This window comes from Festucalex cinctus, chromosome 6, assembly GCF_051991245.1.
Source record: "Festucalex cinctus isolate MCC-2025b chromosome 6, RoL_Fcin_1.0, whole genome shotgun sequence".
Taxonomy (NCBI): domain Eukaryota; kingdom Metazoa; phylum Chordata; class Actinopteri; order Syngnathiformes; family Syngnathidae; genus Festucalex; species Festucalex cinctus.
Genome location: NC_135416.1, coordinates 7481926 through 7500030, shown reverse-complemented (window position 1 = coordinate 7500030; position 18105 = coordinate 7481926). Strand labels below are relative to the sequence as shown.

The 18105-nt window shown below is 37.4% G+C and overlaps 2 protein-coding genes and 1 long non-coding RNA gene across 9 annotated transcripts; 2 read left to right on the top strand and 1 right to left on the bottom strand.

Moving 5' to 3' along the window:
• Positions 1–1491: 1491 nt before the first annotated feature.
• On the bottom strand, positions 1492–16530 carry LOC144021067 (uncharacterized). Of its 7 annotated transcripts, none has more exons than XR_013284040.1 (10): positions 16434–16530; positions 15488–15689; positions 8835–8966; positions 8693–8752; positions 6168–6378; positions 4307–4454; positions 4161–4246; positions 1916–2135; positions 1736–1824; positions 1492–1630 (listed from the first exon to the last, which is right to left on the bottom strand). It is a non-coding gene; the product is annotated as an uncharacterized LOC144021067 (long non-coding RNA). The 7 variants fall into 7 exon arrangements; XR_013284041.1 differs by having other exon boundaries at positions 6168–6348; XR_013284035.1 differs by lacking the exon at positions 6168–6378.
• LOC144021064 (voltage-dependent calcium channel gamma-3 subunit-like) lies at positions 1732–6789 on the top strand. The gene is made up of 4 exons (XM_077525063.1): positions 1732–2141; positions 3838–3921; positions 4320–4460; positions 5835–6789. Exons 1-4 carry the CDS (start codon positions 1931–1933, stop codon positions 6350–6352), a joined length of 954 nt encoding a protein of 317 aa, XP_077381189.1. The 5' UTR covers positions 1732–1930; the 3' UTR covers positions 6353–6789.
• Positions 8061–14721, top strand: LOC144021063 (intercellular adhesion molecule 1-like). Its single transcript, XM_077525062.1, has 5 exons — positions 8061–8248; positions 9491–9760; positions 11079–11405; positions 11492–11740; positions 13052–14721. Exons 1-5 carry the CDS (start codon positions 8170–8172, stop codon positions 13225–13227), a joined length of 1101 nt encoding a protein of 366 aa, XP_077381188.1. The 5' UTR covers positions 8061–8169; the 3' UTR covers positions 13228–14721.
• Positions 16531–18105: the final 1575 nt, after the last annotated feature.

Genomic DNA, 18105 nt, shown 5'->3' with positions numbered 1-18105 from the left:
GGCTTAGAAATGCAAAAGCAACTTTTCCCAAAAAGGCTTATTGATTTAACGGCATCTCTTGTCTCCTCTCTGGCGCCATGTATGCGCTCACCTGTAGTGCTATACTGTCTTTGTGGTGCAGGTACTCCTATGCATGCCATACTGTATTTGTTGCCTTTTTATTTAGTTATTTTTTTACTTTATGGACACAGTGACAAGGAGCTCATGGGATTGTGTGCAATGAACATATAAAAGTAGTTGTACTTGTTATTACTCTGTATGTGTTTCAGTGTATGTGTAATTAGGAATGGACTCCAGTTAGGAGGTTGTTCTCGCAAACATCTCAACCGTTTTGACTGGTTTCATGACGCCACCTAGCACTACCTGCTTTTAATTTATTTATTGTTATTATTAGAGATCAAAGTGGTACTTTTGAATTTCTAAGTTTCAACTTTGTTTTTCTCTCTTTTTTTTTTTTTTTTTTTTGAGCTGATGCTCGTTCCAATATTTGTCAGAATAAAATACTGATTACAGATAAATGGGTAATTAATTTAAAAATATAAAATGAACACAATGGCTTCTTTTTGGGTCCCTAAACGCTTAATAAAGATATGAATTACAGGCAGAACATTTGACTGTTTTCCAATACTTTGTCCTTTAGTATTTGTTTAACTATACGACACAGAGGAAAACTGAGTGATGGATGTTTGTCCCCCCCAAAGGGTGACTCTTTGAATGGCAATATCTTTGTATTATGTTATTATTATATTATTATGTTATTTATATTATGCAATTTGTTAATGTGGACAAAAATGAAACGATTGGCAAAAATGGGCAACCTTGTCTATTTTGAAAGAGCTAATATTGGCCGATTAAATTTATATGAAATTTTAGAAATCCAAATTTGGCACAGATGCACTTCCATCCGATATACTCCCGTAGAAGGTCCTCTGAATTGTTTCGGATTTGTGAGTGTATGAATGTTGTTTTTTTTTGTTTTGTTTTGTTTTTTTTTTAAGCCTCAAAATGCCTAAAATCTCACTAGTTTGTGCAAATGTATCTAACCTGGTAAAAAAAATGTATGTGTACTGAAGATAACTCCCCATTTGACCCCCCAAACCCCCCACCGCTTACTATTCAATGTAGATGGAGTATGGACTCAAAGTTCGACTGCCATTTTGGAGGTACGAGGTTCTGCTCATCTGAGCATCACGCTCCCATCAGGGACCGTTTTGGGCAGAGGAAATGGAAAAAAAGAGGGGAACATTGATGTCTACTATGCAAAAGGCAAGAAAAGGAGCAAGAGTTAGATGACTTTTCTAACATCAACCTGTGTAACAATTACTACTCTCATGTTGCATGCGCCGTCATTACATCCGCGTGAGGCATCAACATTAAAGTATGAATAGCTGACTGGCTGTGATTCTTATGTCTCTTCACCATCTGGTCAGTGACAGAAAGGTATAGAAGTGGGTATCATTGAAAAAGAAAAGAAAACCTACCTTTTTGTGTTGTTACATAGGAATCCTTCGACTATTTGCTTTTTTTATTTATTTATTTTTTTTAACACCAACTTGCGTAAGGGTGGACAACTGGTTTGCACATCCGCCTCACAGATTTGATCGACATGGCAACATGGAGGGGCTGAAATCTAATTGGACAAATACACATACACAGAAATGGGGCGGGGCATCCTGCAATGAGCATCTCCACCACATTAAACCATGTGCATTTAGTGAGAGGTTGCTTTACTTACTGTTTTTTTTTTTTTGCCTCATCTGATGTTCTCAAAGAATCCCATCAAATGTTTGCTTTTGTCCCTTGCCATTGAAAGGACTCCTGAACCTTGGAATGAAACGAAGCACAATGTTAACTTGCACAGAAAAGTTGATTGGCATCCAAGCGAGTGAATCCAAGCGGAGATAGAAGGCATCACTTTTTTTTGGGAGGCATGAGGCTGTGCAACCGGGGCGTGATGATGCTGATGACCACGGCGGGGGCCTTCTGCGCCTTCAGCCTCATGACCATCGCCGTGGGCACCGACTACTGGTTGTACTCGCGCGGGATGTGCCGCTCCAAGAACCTGGGCGACAACGAGACCGTCCGTAAGAACGAGGAGGTGCTCACGCACTCGGGACTGTGGAGGACCTGCTGCACTGAAGGTTAAAAAAAAAAAAAAAAAGTCAAATATTAGCTTTATCATATAAAAACATTTTGTACGTAATATTATTAAAAATTTATTACTGAATTATTATCTTATAGTCCTTGTATAATTATTTGTAATTTATTTAACTTGCAAGGAATATTCTAATAATTGTCTATGTGCGTATTTTAAAAATTATTGTCTTTGCACGTTATTGCTACTTTTAGGTTTATCTATTTTCCTTACTATTATTTAAATAAGTTCCTCTTTACAATGGCGGCACCTTTTAAACTGGGTTTTTACTTCAATGCTTTAAAATCATATTAAAAATTAGAAACTCACATTGAGAAACCGTTTCCTGACTATTTGTCTAATATAAACTGCTTACTGGCCCACTTTATAATCTCTTATGTTAAAAACATGATCCCGGTTATCTTGTAGTTTGAAGTTTGTTTGTTTATTGAACATGTAAAAACAACATATAAACATAAACAAACAGCAAATAAAAATTTAAAGAAAGAAGAAGAAAAACTCATAGCAATCATTAGTGATGGTTTAAATGTCTAAAGGGAATAGGAAGAAGTTAAAAACTCAGAATTTCTTAGGCATACACAATAATAATACATCCTCATACTCACATATACAATTTTCTTTACACTCATAATGGTACATCAAAAAAAGAAATTACATTTCTGCAATTGTAGTAGCTCATGTCTGATTTAAATAATGCTCTTGAACTTTACTTTTAAACATTTTTTTTTAAACTCAACAATTGACTTACATCTTTTCAAGTCATTACCAAAACTATTCCACAAATTAACACCTCTTACAGAAACACACCTTTGCTTAATATTTGTTCTTATTTTGATTTTTTTTTTTTTGTAGACACTTATACCCCTTATGTCATAAGGCCTCTATCTAATTTCAAATAGCTTCTGAATACTGCACAATAAATACAGCAAATTACATTATTATACTGATGTTCTTTCTGCCCCACTCAAGTTTATGTGTGGTTGCAATGGCGTAACAATGCAAATCGAATGAAGTCCCAATTTAAGAAGGTCATTTTAACAGTCTTAAATGTACAGAAATGTGTACAAAGTTGTGCTTTTTTTCTGCCTCACTGGTGCTTTTCTAGATGGCTTTTTTTCACAAGTTGCCACCATCCAAAGAGTTTTGTTTTGGTAACCATGGTGATAGACCCACATCATCAATACGGTCAATTTGCGCTATGCACAGGGACATATTGATCACTATATCTCCGCGTTACGCATGTTTGGGGGTTAAAAAGCATTGTGAGCAGCAAATGAAGTTAGAATTTGTGCAGTGACAAAACAAAACAACAAATGTTTATATGTGTTAAAATATCGAGGTGACGCACACAGGACATTTTGTCACGCTATACAAAACCCTATCGTGAGTCATCATGAAAAATGATCTAAAACTTACAAAAGAAAAAATTCCAAAGCCACCACTTTTGGAGCCAAACTGAAGCCAAAGCAGGGAGATCAATACCGAAGTCCATCACAGATGATGCACATGCCATTAAGCATTACGCAAGTCACTATTCGGGGGAGAGAGCATACAAAGTGGACTGGGTCAACGAGGACAAAGGTTGTGAATCAGTTTTAAAGTGTGTTGTGCTATAAAATAACATAGCTGAATACTATAAAAGTATCAAAAATGTTTACACGTGTTTGTACTTGTCTCCGCAGGAACGTTCCGAGGCGTTTGCAAAGACATCGATCACTTTGCCGAGGATGCGGACTACGAGCAGGACGCCGCAGAGTATTTGCTACGTGAGTACCGCTACTGTGCTCCCATCAGGATGTTTCAAAAGTCACTCATGGCTTTCTGTTGTTTATTGGAAATTGAATGCAATCAAATTTATTGTAAGAGCAGAGAATTACATCTTGTCCAAGAGACATTAAAACCAATGACCATCAGAGGGAGACAGAACGGAGAAGTTTGACAGGCTTGATTTTTGTCACACTAAATTGTCACTTCCTTAAAACTTGAAGGTTAAGACGCGACTTACTCACACTTAGAAGTATATCGTACGTCATGCCTGACGCTGGTGTTGATAAACGTCGGATCTTCTGTTCCAGCTGTTTCGCAGGATATCTGTGCAAAAAAAAATACAACGATTGTTTGGCCTCGGAATTTAGCATTTGTAATAAATACCGATCTTCTTCAGGGGCGGTGCGAGCATCCAGCCTATTCCCGATCCTCAGCGTGGGCTTGCTGTTCCTCGGAGGCGTGTGCGTGGCGGCCAGCGAGTTCTACAAGTCGCGCTACAACGTCATGCTGACGGCGGGCATTCTCTTCGTCTCTGCAGGTGTGCGACAAACGGACACTAAAGTCTGTTACACACATTTGCAAGGTTTCTAACAAAATCTGCAAAGGTTCGATTTTTGGATGTCATGGACAAATTATCTTCAGCAATTATCCTGCAGCATGAAGTGTGTTAAGAATGAGTCCACCACACCACTTTTAAATCTGCTCTGATAATCATAAAAGACAAACCTGTTTGATATTAATGATGGAATTTATATACCGGTACAATACTTAAAGATTAATGATGATGAGATGTGTGGTCACAAGAAGCTGGAGCCAATCCTACGGTACCTGAATACGGTCTGAATGATTTTGGAAAATAATCTAATCACACTTTTTTGCCCTTGATAATTTTTTCAAGGTCATAATTCTCGTGTATTTTTTTAGCAAACACAAGCAATAAATTAATCTACATTACAATAAAAAATATCAATACAACATACATAAATGTGGCTGTGCTATTATTTTTTTGTTAGGCCCCAAAGAAAGAAAATATTTCACGCACCTGAGTCTCCGCCGCAACTATAAATAGAATCATTTGTAGCGCTGTCAAACGATTTAAATTTTTAATCAGATTAATCACACCTTAGAATTTTGATTAATCACAATTAATCACATAATTAAATAGGCTTATTATGAAATTTTTTTTTGCCCGCCAAATTTGAAGACCACCTTACACGCATCCTCCCCTTTTTCTAATCAGTTAATTACTTGCATAATTTAAAATGAAAAAAAAATGACCCCAATAGTTTGACATGTACAAATATTCTGAATGTCACACGCAACCACTTATTAAATGCTTTCCTTTAATTCATGTAGTTATGTTCATTGCTCAAACACAACCTGTGCTACCTTAAACGTAAATATCCGCTGTCAGCTAAAGGATCATCTGCCTTCAAAAGTGTGATTAATCTGCATTAATACATGATTAATGTGATTTTTTTTTCAATTAATCAGTAAGTTAACGCTTTAACTTTGACAGCACGAAATTTGTCTATAAAATGATTGTAAGTACATATCTGCAGATGAGCTAATACTCCTTCTGCACGCTTTGACAATGAGTGCACCACTGCCACCTACTGTAGTGGATGTACAATTACATTTTATTCTAGTACAGTACAGCAAAAAAAGAAAAAAGAAAAAAAGTTCCCTGAGGTCACATGTGGCCTGCCCTCCTATTTGAGACTTACTTACACTTATGCTAAAAATAAAGGCAATGAAGCATGAATTAATTTCATTTAATTAATTAGCCCATCTCTCCAGAAAATTGGGTCAAATGGGCCCAAGTAGCGAACCAGTCCCTTTTTTACTCAAATTTGGGTTATTTTTCAAAGCAGCTGTTTTTCGTGTTGACCCTCCACATGTCCCTGTTCAGGTTTGAGCAACATCATCGGCATCATCGTGTACATATCGGCCAACTCCGGAGACCCCAGCCAGAGCGACAACAAGAAGAGCTACTCGTACGGCTGGTCCTTCTACTTCGGGGCGCTGTCGTTCGTCCTGGCCGAGATGGTGGGCGTGCTGGCGGTGCACGTGTTCATCGAGAAGCACCGGCAGCTGCGTACCAACGGCCGGCCCTCCCTGATCAAACCGCCCGTCAACTTCCGCAACCGCTACTACAACAACAACAACCGCCCCCGCAGGCACAGCAGCCGGAGCAACCCCGACTCCCTGCATACATCCCTAGTGCGGGAGGCGTCGCTCTCACCGGGGGCCAAGGCGGCCGCCTTGCCGCGGTTGCCACCGCCGGTCACCTCGGAGTTCATGCTTTACGCGATGAAGGACGCGGACGTGATGTTGGACGGTCTCACGGTTGCGTCTCATGACGACGACGATGATGACGATATGCTGCCTGGAAACTGTGCGGCCAATAGGAGAACCACGCCGGTCTGACGAGAAATATGATAGCAGCGTGTCGTCTTTAGAAGGACACAGAGGAAAGGAACTTTAATTAGGGGATACGTGACTCATTAAGCCATTTTCAGGGGTTAAAAAGTTAATATTTTGTCCAGAATTAATTAGCTAACTTCTTTATTTTTCACATATAATCAATACCTTTAATTTAATCACTCTCACACAAGCTTACATCATGTAAGCCACACGTGGTCTCCCAGGAGGAGAAGTGAACCCACGCCAACCGGCACCAAAGGCAAGTGACGGTTCCACTCCTCCACCTGGAGCCCTGAACTGAAGATGACGTCACCTGTGCTGAGGGAAATGGGTAACGACCAATCCCAACACCTGTTTTCTGGGTTCGGTCAGCAAACTGAGCCGTGATTGGTCGTTAGCCGCTTTCTCATCTTCAGTCGACAGCAAATAGCCAAATTAGTTTTTAAAGGTTTTTGTTTTTTGGGGGTTTTTTTTGCACTCACTCACAAAAACAGACATGGTCTCCCAGGTGTGGAAGCGAACCCACGCCAACCAGCACCGAAGGCAAGTGACGGTTCCACTCTTCACCCAGAGCCCACTAGAGCTTAAAGGTATTAATTGTTCATGAAAAATAATGACGTTATCACTCAAGATTTTCTTGTTACTGTTGAAAATGGCTCAATGAGTCAAGTATCCCTTGAAGAACAGAAACAACTACAGCAGTGGTTCTCATTTTGTTTTTTTACTAGAGATGTTTGATACAACTTTTTTTCAGAATGATACCACTATGAGTAAACTCTTAAGTAGTCACCGATACCAAGTACCGATACCACTAATACTTTTCATACATAGAATTTAAAAAAATGTGCCACCAAGCCCTGACTAAGTACAAACTGGTGGAAATTGTTTGAAGCTAAAGAGAGTATTTAGAAACTGTGATCATAGGAGGAAGTCTTTTTTTCAAGTATCAAGCTGCTCGGCCCACGTTTGCAAAAATCTTCTTAACAGAATAATTTGAATAGCTGTACAGTTCATTAAAAAATGTGTGATAAACAAAGTATCATTCCATCCATGTTTGTATTTAAATTAAATAACAAAATAATAATCTATTATTTTTAATTTAATTTAAATGAAATTACATTTTTAGACAGTCGTTTGAATCAACTCAACCTAAAATCCATTCAGTTTAAAATGAATAATCTTCTTATTGCCTCTGTGGCAAAAAGTGTGGATTCAAAAATGAATTTGTGTCACATCAATTTGTCTTGTACTCCTTTCACAAATGGTACAATTCAGCGCCTTGCGCTACCCCTCGTCTGATTCTCTGGATATTCCATGCGTGGGGAGTATATAGAGGGTTAGATGAGAGGTCGTGTTTTCCTGTAAATGGGAAAGGGGGAGCTTTTCCAGAAGGAATGTGATAAAGGAAGCTGGCGCCCTGCCGGCCAGTGTGAAATCACTTAAAATTCCAAAGCAAAAATAAGATTCACACTACATATGAGATAAGGCTTGAAACATGCGTTTGCACATCAATGTGTTTGTGTGGTTGGTGGGGATTTCAGTCCTTATAAATGGCAATGAGTCATCCTGTGTTCAAAAGAAGCAGAATTTCCCAAAACGACGTCCTTTTCCGGGAGGGCCATGCATTCTTTCTCTAGTCATGTGACTGCAGTGACCCACTGAGGTGTTCTATCAGCACACCAATGCTGTTCCCTCACTCACAAAGGGCGTGTAGAAGTCAAGTGCTTTCACTTTTTACTTTCCATATAAGCTTCCCACTCGGGCAAGACGCTACACTCTTCTTTTTTGTAACCAGGCAACTCAGAAACAAAGTGGAAATAATGTTTTGCAGTTATATTTTTTGGGCTGTTCTTTCACTGTCTGGCTTTCTGAGTGAATTCCACGTGTTGGCCGGCTGTGGTAAGTAAGAATACTTGAGCCTCCCTCGAGGCGAAGATGAACTTGAAAACATTCTTCTATTAGACAATAGATTGCAGTGAAATTTAAAGATTTTTTTTTTATATGAATTAGCCAATAATATGTAATTGGATTTAGTTTAATTACTCTGTTAAAAAAAAAAGAAAAAAAAAGGATAAAGGTCTGTTCCAGGGTGAAGCTGTTTAAAATCATACAATTTTTCACCTTGAATGCAGGCAAAGGTTTAAATGTGTTTTTGACATTCTCAACATGCCAAAAGAAACGTACTCACTGTGAACTTTAACAACATGTGACAAATGCGTGGGATATGGGGAAGTGGGCCAAGGGACACTTGACAAAGATGAGACTGCATGACTCCCACACAAGTGTCAAAAGAAGTTGCTGGAGTCAATACTAAATAGGAAAAACAACAAATTGTGCACTTACCCTTTACTTTGACAACATGAGTGATGTGCAACAAACGGAATTGTGCAGGGGAAATCTTGTCTAAAGTGAAAATGAGACCGTTATGAACTGGGAGGCGAGTCTCTTAACTGAAAGTGATAAGACAGACGCGTGTACGGCTTACCTATGTCACGACAAATGTGACGTTCATAAAAGCAGAAATGGAAATCCGTGATCGTCACATTTGTTTTCTTCCTTCCTTTTTTTTCTCTCCTCTCACCTGACTTATGCCCTTCTGTGGGGGCTTCACCGAAAACTACAAAAAGCAGAAGAAAAAGCATTTAGATCAGAGGTCTTCGAACCGGCCCATCAAGCATTTATTTACATTAAGAACCTTGCGAAACCATTACGTGAACACGATCAGAAAAAAAAAAAGTACACATTTAAAAATTGAATCGTTTAATGTACGGTAAATACAGTTATTTGTGAAATTGTCACATATAAATTTTAAAAAGTGAATTAATAGGTTTGGATTGGATAGCCGTTACTTTAAGGTTAACTCCACTGCCACATAGATGCTAATTGTTAGCCCATGTGTCTTTAGAGTGCACGTTAGCATTAAGATTGTGAATGCTATGGTTGTTTTAAATACAGAATGTGAAATTCTTTCTTTGAAATTCTTTGTTTTGTTGAGTTGGACAGTAACCGTCAACCTAATAGTGACAATAAACAGCTTGTATAAATATTACAGTTGATATGAGAGCTTCCACTGTATTTCCTTTGACAACATATGAGGAGAATCCCTGAATAATTTGACTGTAAATCCCTTTTGCTTTCCAGATAACAACTGCGCAGACAAGCCTGTGTTCAGTCCGCCCAGACTGGTGGTAATGTTTGGCAAGTCGGCGTCGGCCAGCTGCTCCGTTTGCCAACACGCTTGCCACAACAAATTGGTCGGTTTGGAAAAATCAATCGGCGAGGAGCAACGAAACGGGACCACCATTTTGTGGACGGTGGACAAAATGGACCAGTTCCCTTCGTCCGCCGTGTGCTACTACAAAAAAGGCAACGGCTCCCACTGTTGTAGTACCCTGCCCATCACCGTCTACCGTAAGACTTTCTTGATGTTTCCTATACGGTACTTCCTTTTAATGTGCAATTTTTTTTATTTTTTTTTAATGTGCGATTGTACTGGGGAAATTCCAGTCACAACCCAGCAAAAACGTCCACGTCAAAATTTAGCAGTAATAAATTTTATGTATTTGTGCAGACTGGGGTCAAGTTGTGTTTTAAAATTTTAAAAATGTGCAGAATTTCACAAGTTACTTCATGTTAAAGATTTGAGCGCTCTTAATACGAAAAGAAGAATGCACTGAGCTGTCACCACAAATGTCTTACAAATGAAAGCGTCTTACAAATTAAATTATGCCATCTAGTGGCACAAAAATAACATCAACACAAATCAATATCACACTAATTTTTTACAGTACATCTTTTTAATTTTAACTAAATTTTATGAATTATTATGACTATTAATGAATAAAAGATGCAGCCATATTTCTATTAGTTTAACATTTTTTCACTTTTTGGTTATCAAGAGTATGAAAATTGACAAAAAAAGAAAAAAAAAATGGTACATTTTATTAATCGTGATTTAATCACCTGACACCCCTATTATTTAAATAAGGTATTTATATATATATATATATATATATATATATATATATATATATATATATATATATATATATATATATATATATATATATATATATATATATATATATATATATGATTATTTAAAAAATCTTCTAATAATGCTTATATTTTTGGAGACTGTGGTCAAGTTGCATTTTACAATTTTAAAAATGTGCACGTTACTTCATGTTAAAGATTAGCCTCTTAATGTGAAAAGAAAAATGAAATGAGCTGACAAATGCAATTATGCCATCTAGTGGCAGTAAAAGACCTCAACACACAAGCAAACGTTTTTCTACAGTACAGTACATCTTTTTAATTTGAACTCAATTTATGAATTGTTATGAAATTACTGTATCAATAACTAAAGGATGCAGCCATATTTCTTAGTCTAACATTTTTTCCACTGTTACCTTAACAAGAGTATGAAAACTTAGGTAAAAAAGTTTTTGTACATTTTGTTGTAAAATTAGAACAAATATAAAATTTGTGATTAATCGTGAGGGAACAATTGAAGTCATGCGATTAATTACAATTAAGAATTTTAATCGCCTGACACCTTAATTCATTTATATAGTTATAGACAGCAGTTGTATAAACCACATTTTAGAAAGTAACTTGCCCAACACTGTCTTACCACCGTGCAGCATCAGTAATTATAAAGGGAAGTGGTCAAAACGGAAACGTTTTGTTGTTTATCTTACTGACTCTTCACTTTGTGTCCTCGCAGAGCCTCCTAAAAAGGTCGAGTTTGGGATTCTGAATCACGACGGGCCGATGCTGGAGGGTCAACAGTACACGCTGTACTGCCGAGTGACGAAAGCTGCTCCACTCAAAAACCTTATTGTGACCCTCTACCAAGGGAATAACGTACTGGGACAGCACCACCTAAAGAACAACACGGAGAAGAAACCGACCGACAAGATGTTTGTGAATGTCATCAATGCCACTAAAGAGAATAATGGAGCCGAATATCAATGTCTGACCCAGCTGGACATGAGACCTGATAGTGGGGATTACACTGATCTGTCTCAAAAGCTCACCACCATTGTTTACTGTGAGTCTAACATTTGTGTCAAATATCCAAATAATCATGTTAGCAATAACAACCTTACCAATGTGCTTGTGTATTAATCAACGCAGATAAGCCTCAGTTCATGGGACCCGCCCATGGACCAATCAGCCTCACAGTGGGCGAGCACCTTCACCTCAACTGCTCCGCCGAGGGCAACCCGAGACCCTCGGTCACGTGGAGACTCCCGTCGGCCGCCGCTTTCAACGGCGATGTCTTCTCAGTGGACTCTGTCACTACGGCGCATAACGGCAAATACATCTGTTCGATTAGCAACAGCATGGGAAGGACCACTGTCGAGTTTGACGTGGATGTAAAGGGTGAGTTGATGAATGACTGTCATGTGATCGCACCTGATTAGTTAGTCATGACGACTGGCACAACCAGTTAAAATGGACAAAATTAAAAATTACATTTCACACTCAGTCATGAATCATCATATAATTATGGTTGATTTTCCAAGTTATTCAAGGTAACCATCACCTTGCACAACAGAAATAAAGAGAAAGACTTGAAATAATCCATAAAGTCAGGAATACTGCTATAATAACATGTTTTTTCAAGTCCAACATCAAAAAAAAATACCTGGCCTGTCAAGTACCACCATAATGACCCACAGTATTAAGGATGTATAGTAGGCCCAGGTTTTCATGTACAATGTGATGACCAGTGTGGATGCAATCAAATATGTCATAAAAGTCAACTAAATACTCCAAAATCTACTGAAAACTCCCTTAAAGTTACCTCAAAACTGTTACATCTACTGTAATGTTTATAAATGTTACCTAAATACTGCACTCTTAAATTTACAAAATGCTCTCTAAGTTACCGTAATACTCTTAAAATCAGCAAAATACTCCCTAAAAAGTAGCTAAATACTCTAAAAATGTACTATTCCCTAACAGGTACCTTAATTCTTTTAAACTCTACTGTAATACTGCCTACAAGTTAACAATAAAAGTTACCTATATACACTTAAAATAGATGTACTCCCTAGAAATTACAGTACCTAAATACTGTATTCCTAAATCTACAAAAAAATACTCCCTAAATTACCGGTACCCAAATACTGTACTCTTAAATCTACTTCAATGTTCCACAGAAGTTACATAAATATTCTTAAATCTATTTTTTTTTTTTAATCCAATATTCACTAAAAGTTACTCATACATCTATGAAACACTCCTTAAATTAACTTAATGCTCTACAAATTACAAATCTACAAATTATTTCCTGAAATTTTTGTAAAATTTTCGTAAAAAAAAAAAAAAAAACAAACTAAAAATGAATGAAATCCTCTTAAATACTCTGTAATACTACCTATAAGTTACCTAAATAGTAATGCATTTACGAAATACTCCTTAAGTTTCCTTAATATGCAGGAATAAATTATTCCGTGAAAATTTAACTAAATATGAAACCTAGAAAATACTCTCTAAATCCTCGGAAATCTACTAAAATACTAAAAAGATAGCAGTAGTACCACCCTTTCAATCATTGCCCTTGTCTACGTACGCCCTCAGTTGGTAGACTCACTAATTTGATCCCATCAGTGTAGCTTCTTTTTTAGTTTTTGACTTCATTTACACCGATGCTAACTTCGCCGCACTTTTGTTGTCTCTCTTTTGCAGTCAACTACACATATATTATTTTAGCGGTGGTCGCAGCGGTCGTCGTTCTCGTGGTCATCGTCATCATCGCCGTGTGCGTCCATTACTACAGACTTAACCGGACTGGAAAGTACAGCCTGGGGGACGTGTTGCGTTTTCGCACCCCGCACGTCGCCCTACCTGATGGGGAGTTATGAGGGGGAGGTATGGAATGAGTGTGAAGTGCGTGCATATTTTGTGCACGTGATTTACTGGAGTTGAGGCACAAAGCAGCCATTTACAATGTGAGGTCCACATTTGAACTGTTTTTGAGCATATGAAGTCTGTTGTTTGTTTTCGAAAGCCGTCAAACTTACTACTAGTATTCGGCTTCCCTCAGGAGGCTCACGTTGCATTTATTTGGGTGCAACTTCCTGGTTAATGTATATATTTTGTATATATATATTTTTAATAGGCTACCATGGCACCTTGCGCTAAAAGTAACCTGACGTGCGATGTACACAATCAATGTGTATTTGAAACAACCACATTGCTTTGCTTGATGCTAACAAACAATGTGAAACTCAAAAGATGGGTCGACGCAGCACCTGTGTTGCACACATGCAGACAGGTCATAAAACAATATCACAGGCATAGATTCTTTATCTTTGTCTGTCTAGCTCATTCACTGTAGATCCATTTAAACTGGGCTGCAGAGTGAACTAGCTAGTAGCCGTGGTTCAAACTTGGTACAAGTCAGATAATATCTTGAGGAGTGGTAATTAGGCCAAAATGAGCTTCAAATCAAATAGGCAGATTTCCTTTTTCTTTTTTGTGGGTCGACTCATGATACACACGACGACCAAATTGCATGTGTTGCTAAGTGAAACTGACTTTCGGGGCTCAATCGAAACTTAAAGTGTGAGTAAGGGAAAGCTGATGAAAAGCTCAAGACCTCAAACCTTGTTGAAAGATTTCTCTCTTTATAGGTGTGAGGCAATGTCACTTATTATGGTCAAACAGTTCTTATAAAATGATAGACCTTTCATTATAGTGTAACACTGACAACAAGGGGAAGCGCAGTGAGCCCCCAAAGGTAATAAACTATTCGCAGGAAGCCGATGTGCTTTCCTGTTTATCGCAACAGGTAACGCCTTCCAGGAAGCTTGTTGGCACTTTGCCGCAGCCTGTCTTTTAGACACAAGTCATTAATTTCTACAGTATTTCCATATTCATGTGAAAAGAAAGTTCCCTTTTCAACAATAAATCATTGATAAAATTCCAACACTGTCCAGTCTCGGATTCAGCTGAACTGATGACCATTGTTCAGCAGGGATTTTTAAGATTTGATTGGCTGCTATCTTCATGCCATACTGAAATACAAGGATGGCACTATTTTTTATTTTTATTTTTTTTTAAAGCTGGAAACTGTACATCCTATCATTCAGTTATTATCATTGTCAGTTTTTTCTTGTTTCCTGAGGTCAAATAAATGCACATATGTCACTATTAATAATAAGTACTGTGATAATTGCACCTAATGTGGACACTGTTGTGTAACATAAGTCATGTTTTTGTTTTTTGTTTTTTAAACTGTAAGTACTGTATATATGTCGAATTTCTATAAATAAAAAAATGTTTCTGCTGCTTTGTATCAAAAAGAAATTGTATTACTGCACAGATGAAATTAAAATAAAAAGAACAATGACACAATATAATGTGTGATGCCATTGTTGGATTTGTTGAAATATGGAATTATTGTACTTAGCAAATATTAATCTTAACTTAAGCCACTGATTGTGTAGTGGTTCACTAGCTTGATTAAGCTAATATACAATATCGTATTATTGCACAGCTGAAAATTACAGTTAAAATACATTATTTACATAATATAAAAAATATATGTAGCAAAGTCAAATTTGTTGAATGACTGAAGTATTGTTTTTAGCACAGCTATCGGAGAGCTCCAAGTGCCCATTTCACAGCGTAGCTATGCCTCAAGATTTTAGTCCGTCACATTTAAAGGCCGATTTGATTGGCCGTGATTGAAGTATGCTGTGGCCACACCCACAGCAGTGCAGCCCTCCCTTTTACAGATCTGCTGGCTTGCATTCATTCGCAAAATTACTAATACCAGGTCTAACCCGCCTCCATGCAGAATTAGTCATGAAAATAGAGCCCAATGTGTTATTTTATCGTTCCATAAAACATTGTTTATGTTATAATCATGGTAATTTTATTAAAATTGGGCAGTGTCTGTGCACAACAAGAAATGATATTTGCTCCTGTTGTGTGACTGCAGCTAACAGTGTGCTTGTTTACCGTGCCTGGGAACCTCTTCTGAGAGTTTCCTGTTTCACTACGTTTGCACACAAACATACGGCATATTGATCCTGTTGTGCTGCACTGACTACTGTAAACACACACACACACACACACACACACGCGCACACACTGCAGCTCAAACGTGGTTCTGACCTGCTGTCGTTAGTCAGGACATGTAGAGAAGCTTTGATGAGAAGAATATTGAGATGCTGCACAAGGCCATCGATAAACTGAATCCTGATATGGGTGGAAGGATGGCTCCTGATGATGATGTTGATGTTGACATGGTGGTACTGGTCACCACAGGAGGGCAAGTATCATGTGTCAAGCTGCATCCACTCTGGACTATGGGTGCCTGAGTCGGGAGAGAACCAAGACGATGAAGAGGATTAAACTCTCAGTTGTGTTCTGAATCACTGTCTCGCCAGTAGCCATGGTGTCTAGCAAATTTTCCAATTGTACTTCTGTTCTAATGTGTACTGACTCCTGTACAGTATATGTTATGTACTATATAATGCCCTGTGTATCCCACTGTCCATCTTCAACAGTAGTACAGTAGTAATATATCCCATTACGCATTCTGAAAAAGGTTTTTCCGTTTCTGTGGCATTGATTGTGGCCGCATTTATTACTATAGCAACATATCACAATACAGATAGAAATAGTGATAGTGCTTTGTGTTATTTTTGTAAAATACACTTATTAATCAAATCACACACATTTATTAAACTTTTTTTTTTACACTTACGAAAGTGCTAATGTGTTAGCTAACATATTAATGTAAAACACCACACATGGGCGAGCAAAAGTAGAATCTTAAGTAACGGATATTTTAATACAAACTGAGAGCAACATATGCAAAAAGACACTATAACAATACTAACAGTCCAATAAAAATATAACTAAAGTGCTTTGTTTATAATAATTTTGTAAAATATACCTTACGAACGTCTGCTAGCTTAATGCTAACACACGATGTAAAACACCATACATGAGCTAGCGAAACAGAATTGCTGCCGTGATAGTTATCTCTTTAAAACATATGTTTTAATACAAATTGAGAGCAACACATGTAAATAGACACTATAAAAATACTCACAGAACAACTACTGCAATTTGCAGCTTCCTAAATTACTTGAAACTCTTTGTGTAGTTTGTATTTCGGTGTTATCATATTGCCCCCTGGTGCCCAGAGCATGCACACCAGAAGGAGTACAATGTCAGTGTTTAAATTAATTACAACGTGTATATTTGATTTTTTTTTTTTTTTTTTTTTTTTACCAAGTACAATTGTGTAGAGAGCTTAAAAAATAAATACAATACACGTTACAATTTTTTTTTTGTGTGTGTGTGTTTTTTCTGGAACAGTTTAGTGGCATTTCCATTCATTTTAGTAGGAAAAACAATTTGAGGTACTAATGGTCATGGAACAAATTAAACTTGTAAGTCAAGCACTGCTGCATAGTGTAGGTGTAGGGCATGAATGTCGTCTAAACACAGGACACCATTGTGCATCCTGACCTTTCACCTCTCGTTGTCATCATAATGAATTCCGAGCTCATCTTTGTTGCTCGTAATTAATTGGGGCGGTTGATTTATGGCCCGTGTAGGATGTTTGGGGAAAAGCTTCTTTGTTGCGCTTACCTTGAGCAGAACAATTGGTGCAGGCCAGCCCCGGAGCGTAAAACAAAACAAGATAATGTCCATAAAAGCTGATGATCTGCATGTGCTTGTGTGCATGTGTTGTTAGGTAGTTGATGTGATTGTTGTCATTTCAACCATCAAGATTAACGCGTGAACATTCCACATTCCAAGTTCAGTTTGAACTGTGAATCACCCCTCATTAATTTCTTAAACAATGCAATAATGTATTCGGTGTAATGAAAGTGTCATTTTCAATTGGCACATGTAGCTAAATAAAGTCATCAAATCTTGACAAAATACACTGAATATTGTGCAGTACAATGTAGAACCTAGTTTATAACTCCATATATGAACACAAACGACGCTGCTACACCGGCAAACAGACCATTTAATATTCAATGCATAAATTCTTTAACATCTGTGAAGAACAACTATCGTGTAATATTACTGTTGTGCTGTGCATCCAGTCCAGTGCTGTCCTATAGCGCCCCCAGGTGGGCAAGGTGCACACAGCAGAATGAGCAGCACAATTGAAGGAGAAAGTGTGACAATCGTCTTTTTAATTGTATTTTCATTATGTTGTTACTACATGTTTTCAAAGAAGTATAGCATAATTGGGAAAGATGTATTTAACAACAATATAAATAACAGTGTGAATGTTAAAAGGATAAAACAACACCATTTATTGTATTTTTTTTTCTCCTGACTTTCTGTGCTTCTACAGATACATTTATCAACAGATTCTCACTTACCAGTTTCACATCAAATTCCAAAAATTCATGCCATTATTTTTCACATTCCACAAATTCACAATTTTCCCACAATTCCATATTTCTCACCAAAAAAAAAAATCCTGATTCCCATAACACATTCAACAGATTCACATCATTGCCGTTCAAAATTCAAAATGTTCACCTCATGTAATTCACTTTTAAGAAAGTGTCATATTTCATATCATTCAATATCATTCCAGTTCCACATTTTCCATCAATGTATGGCCCATTTTTCACCAATATAATTCCATATCATTGGCCATTAAGTCCATATTATTTCACAACATTCCACATAATTCCATTTCATTCAATATACTTATGTATTTATTATTCTTTGAGTCATGTATTCATGTA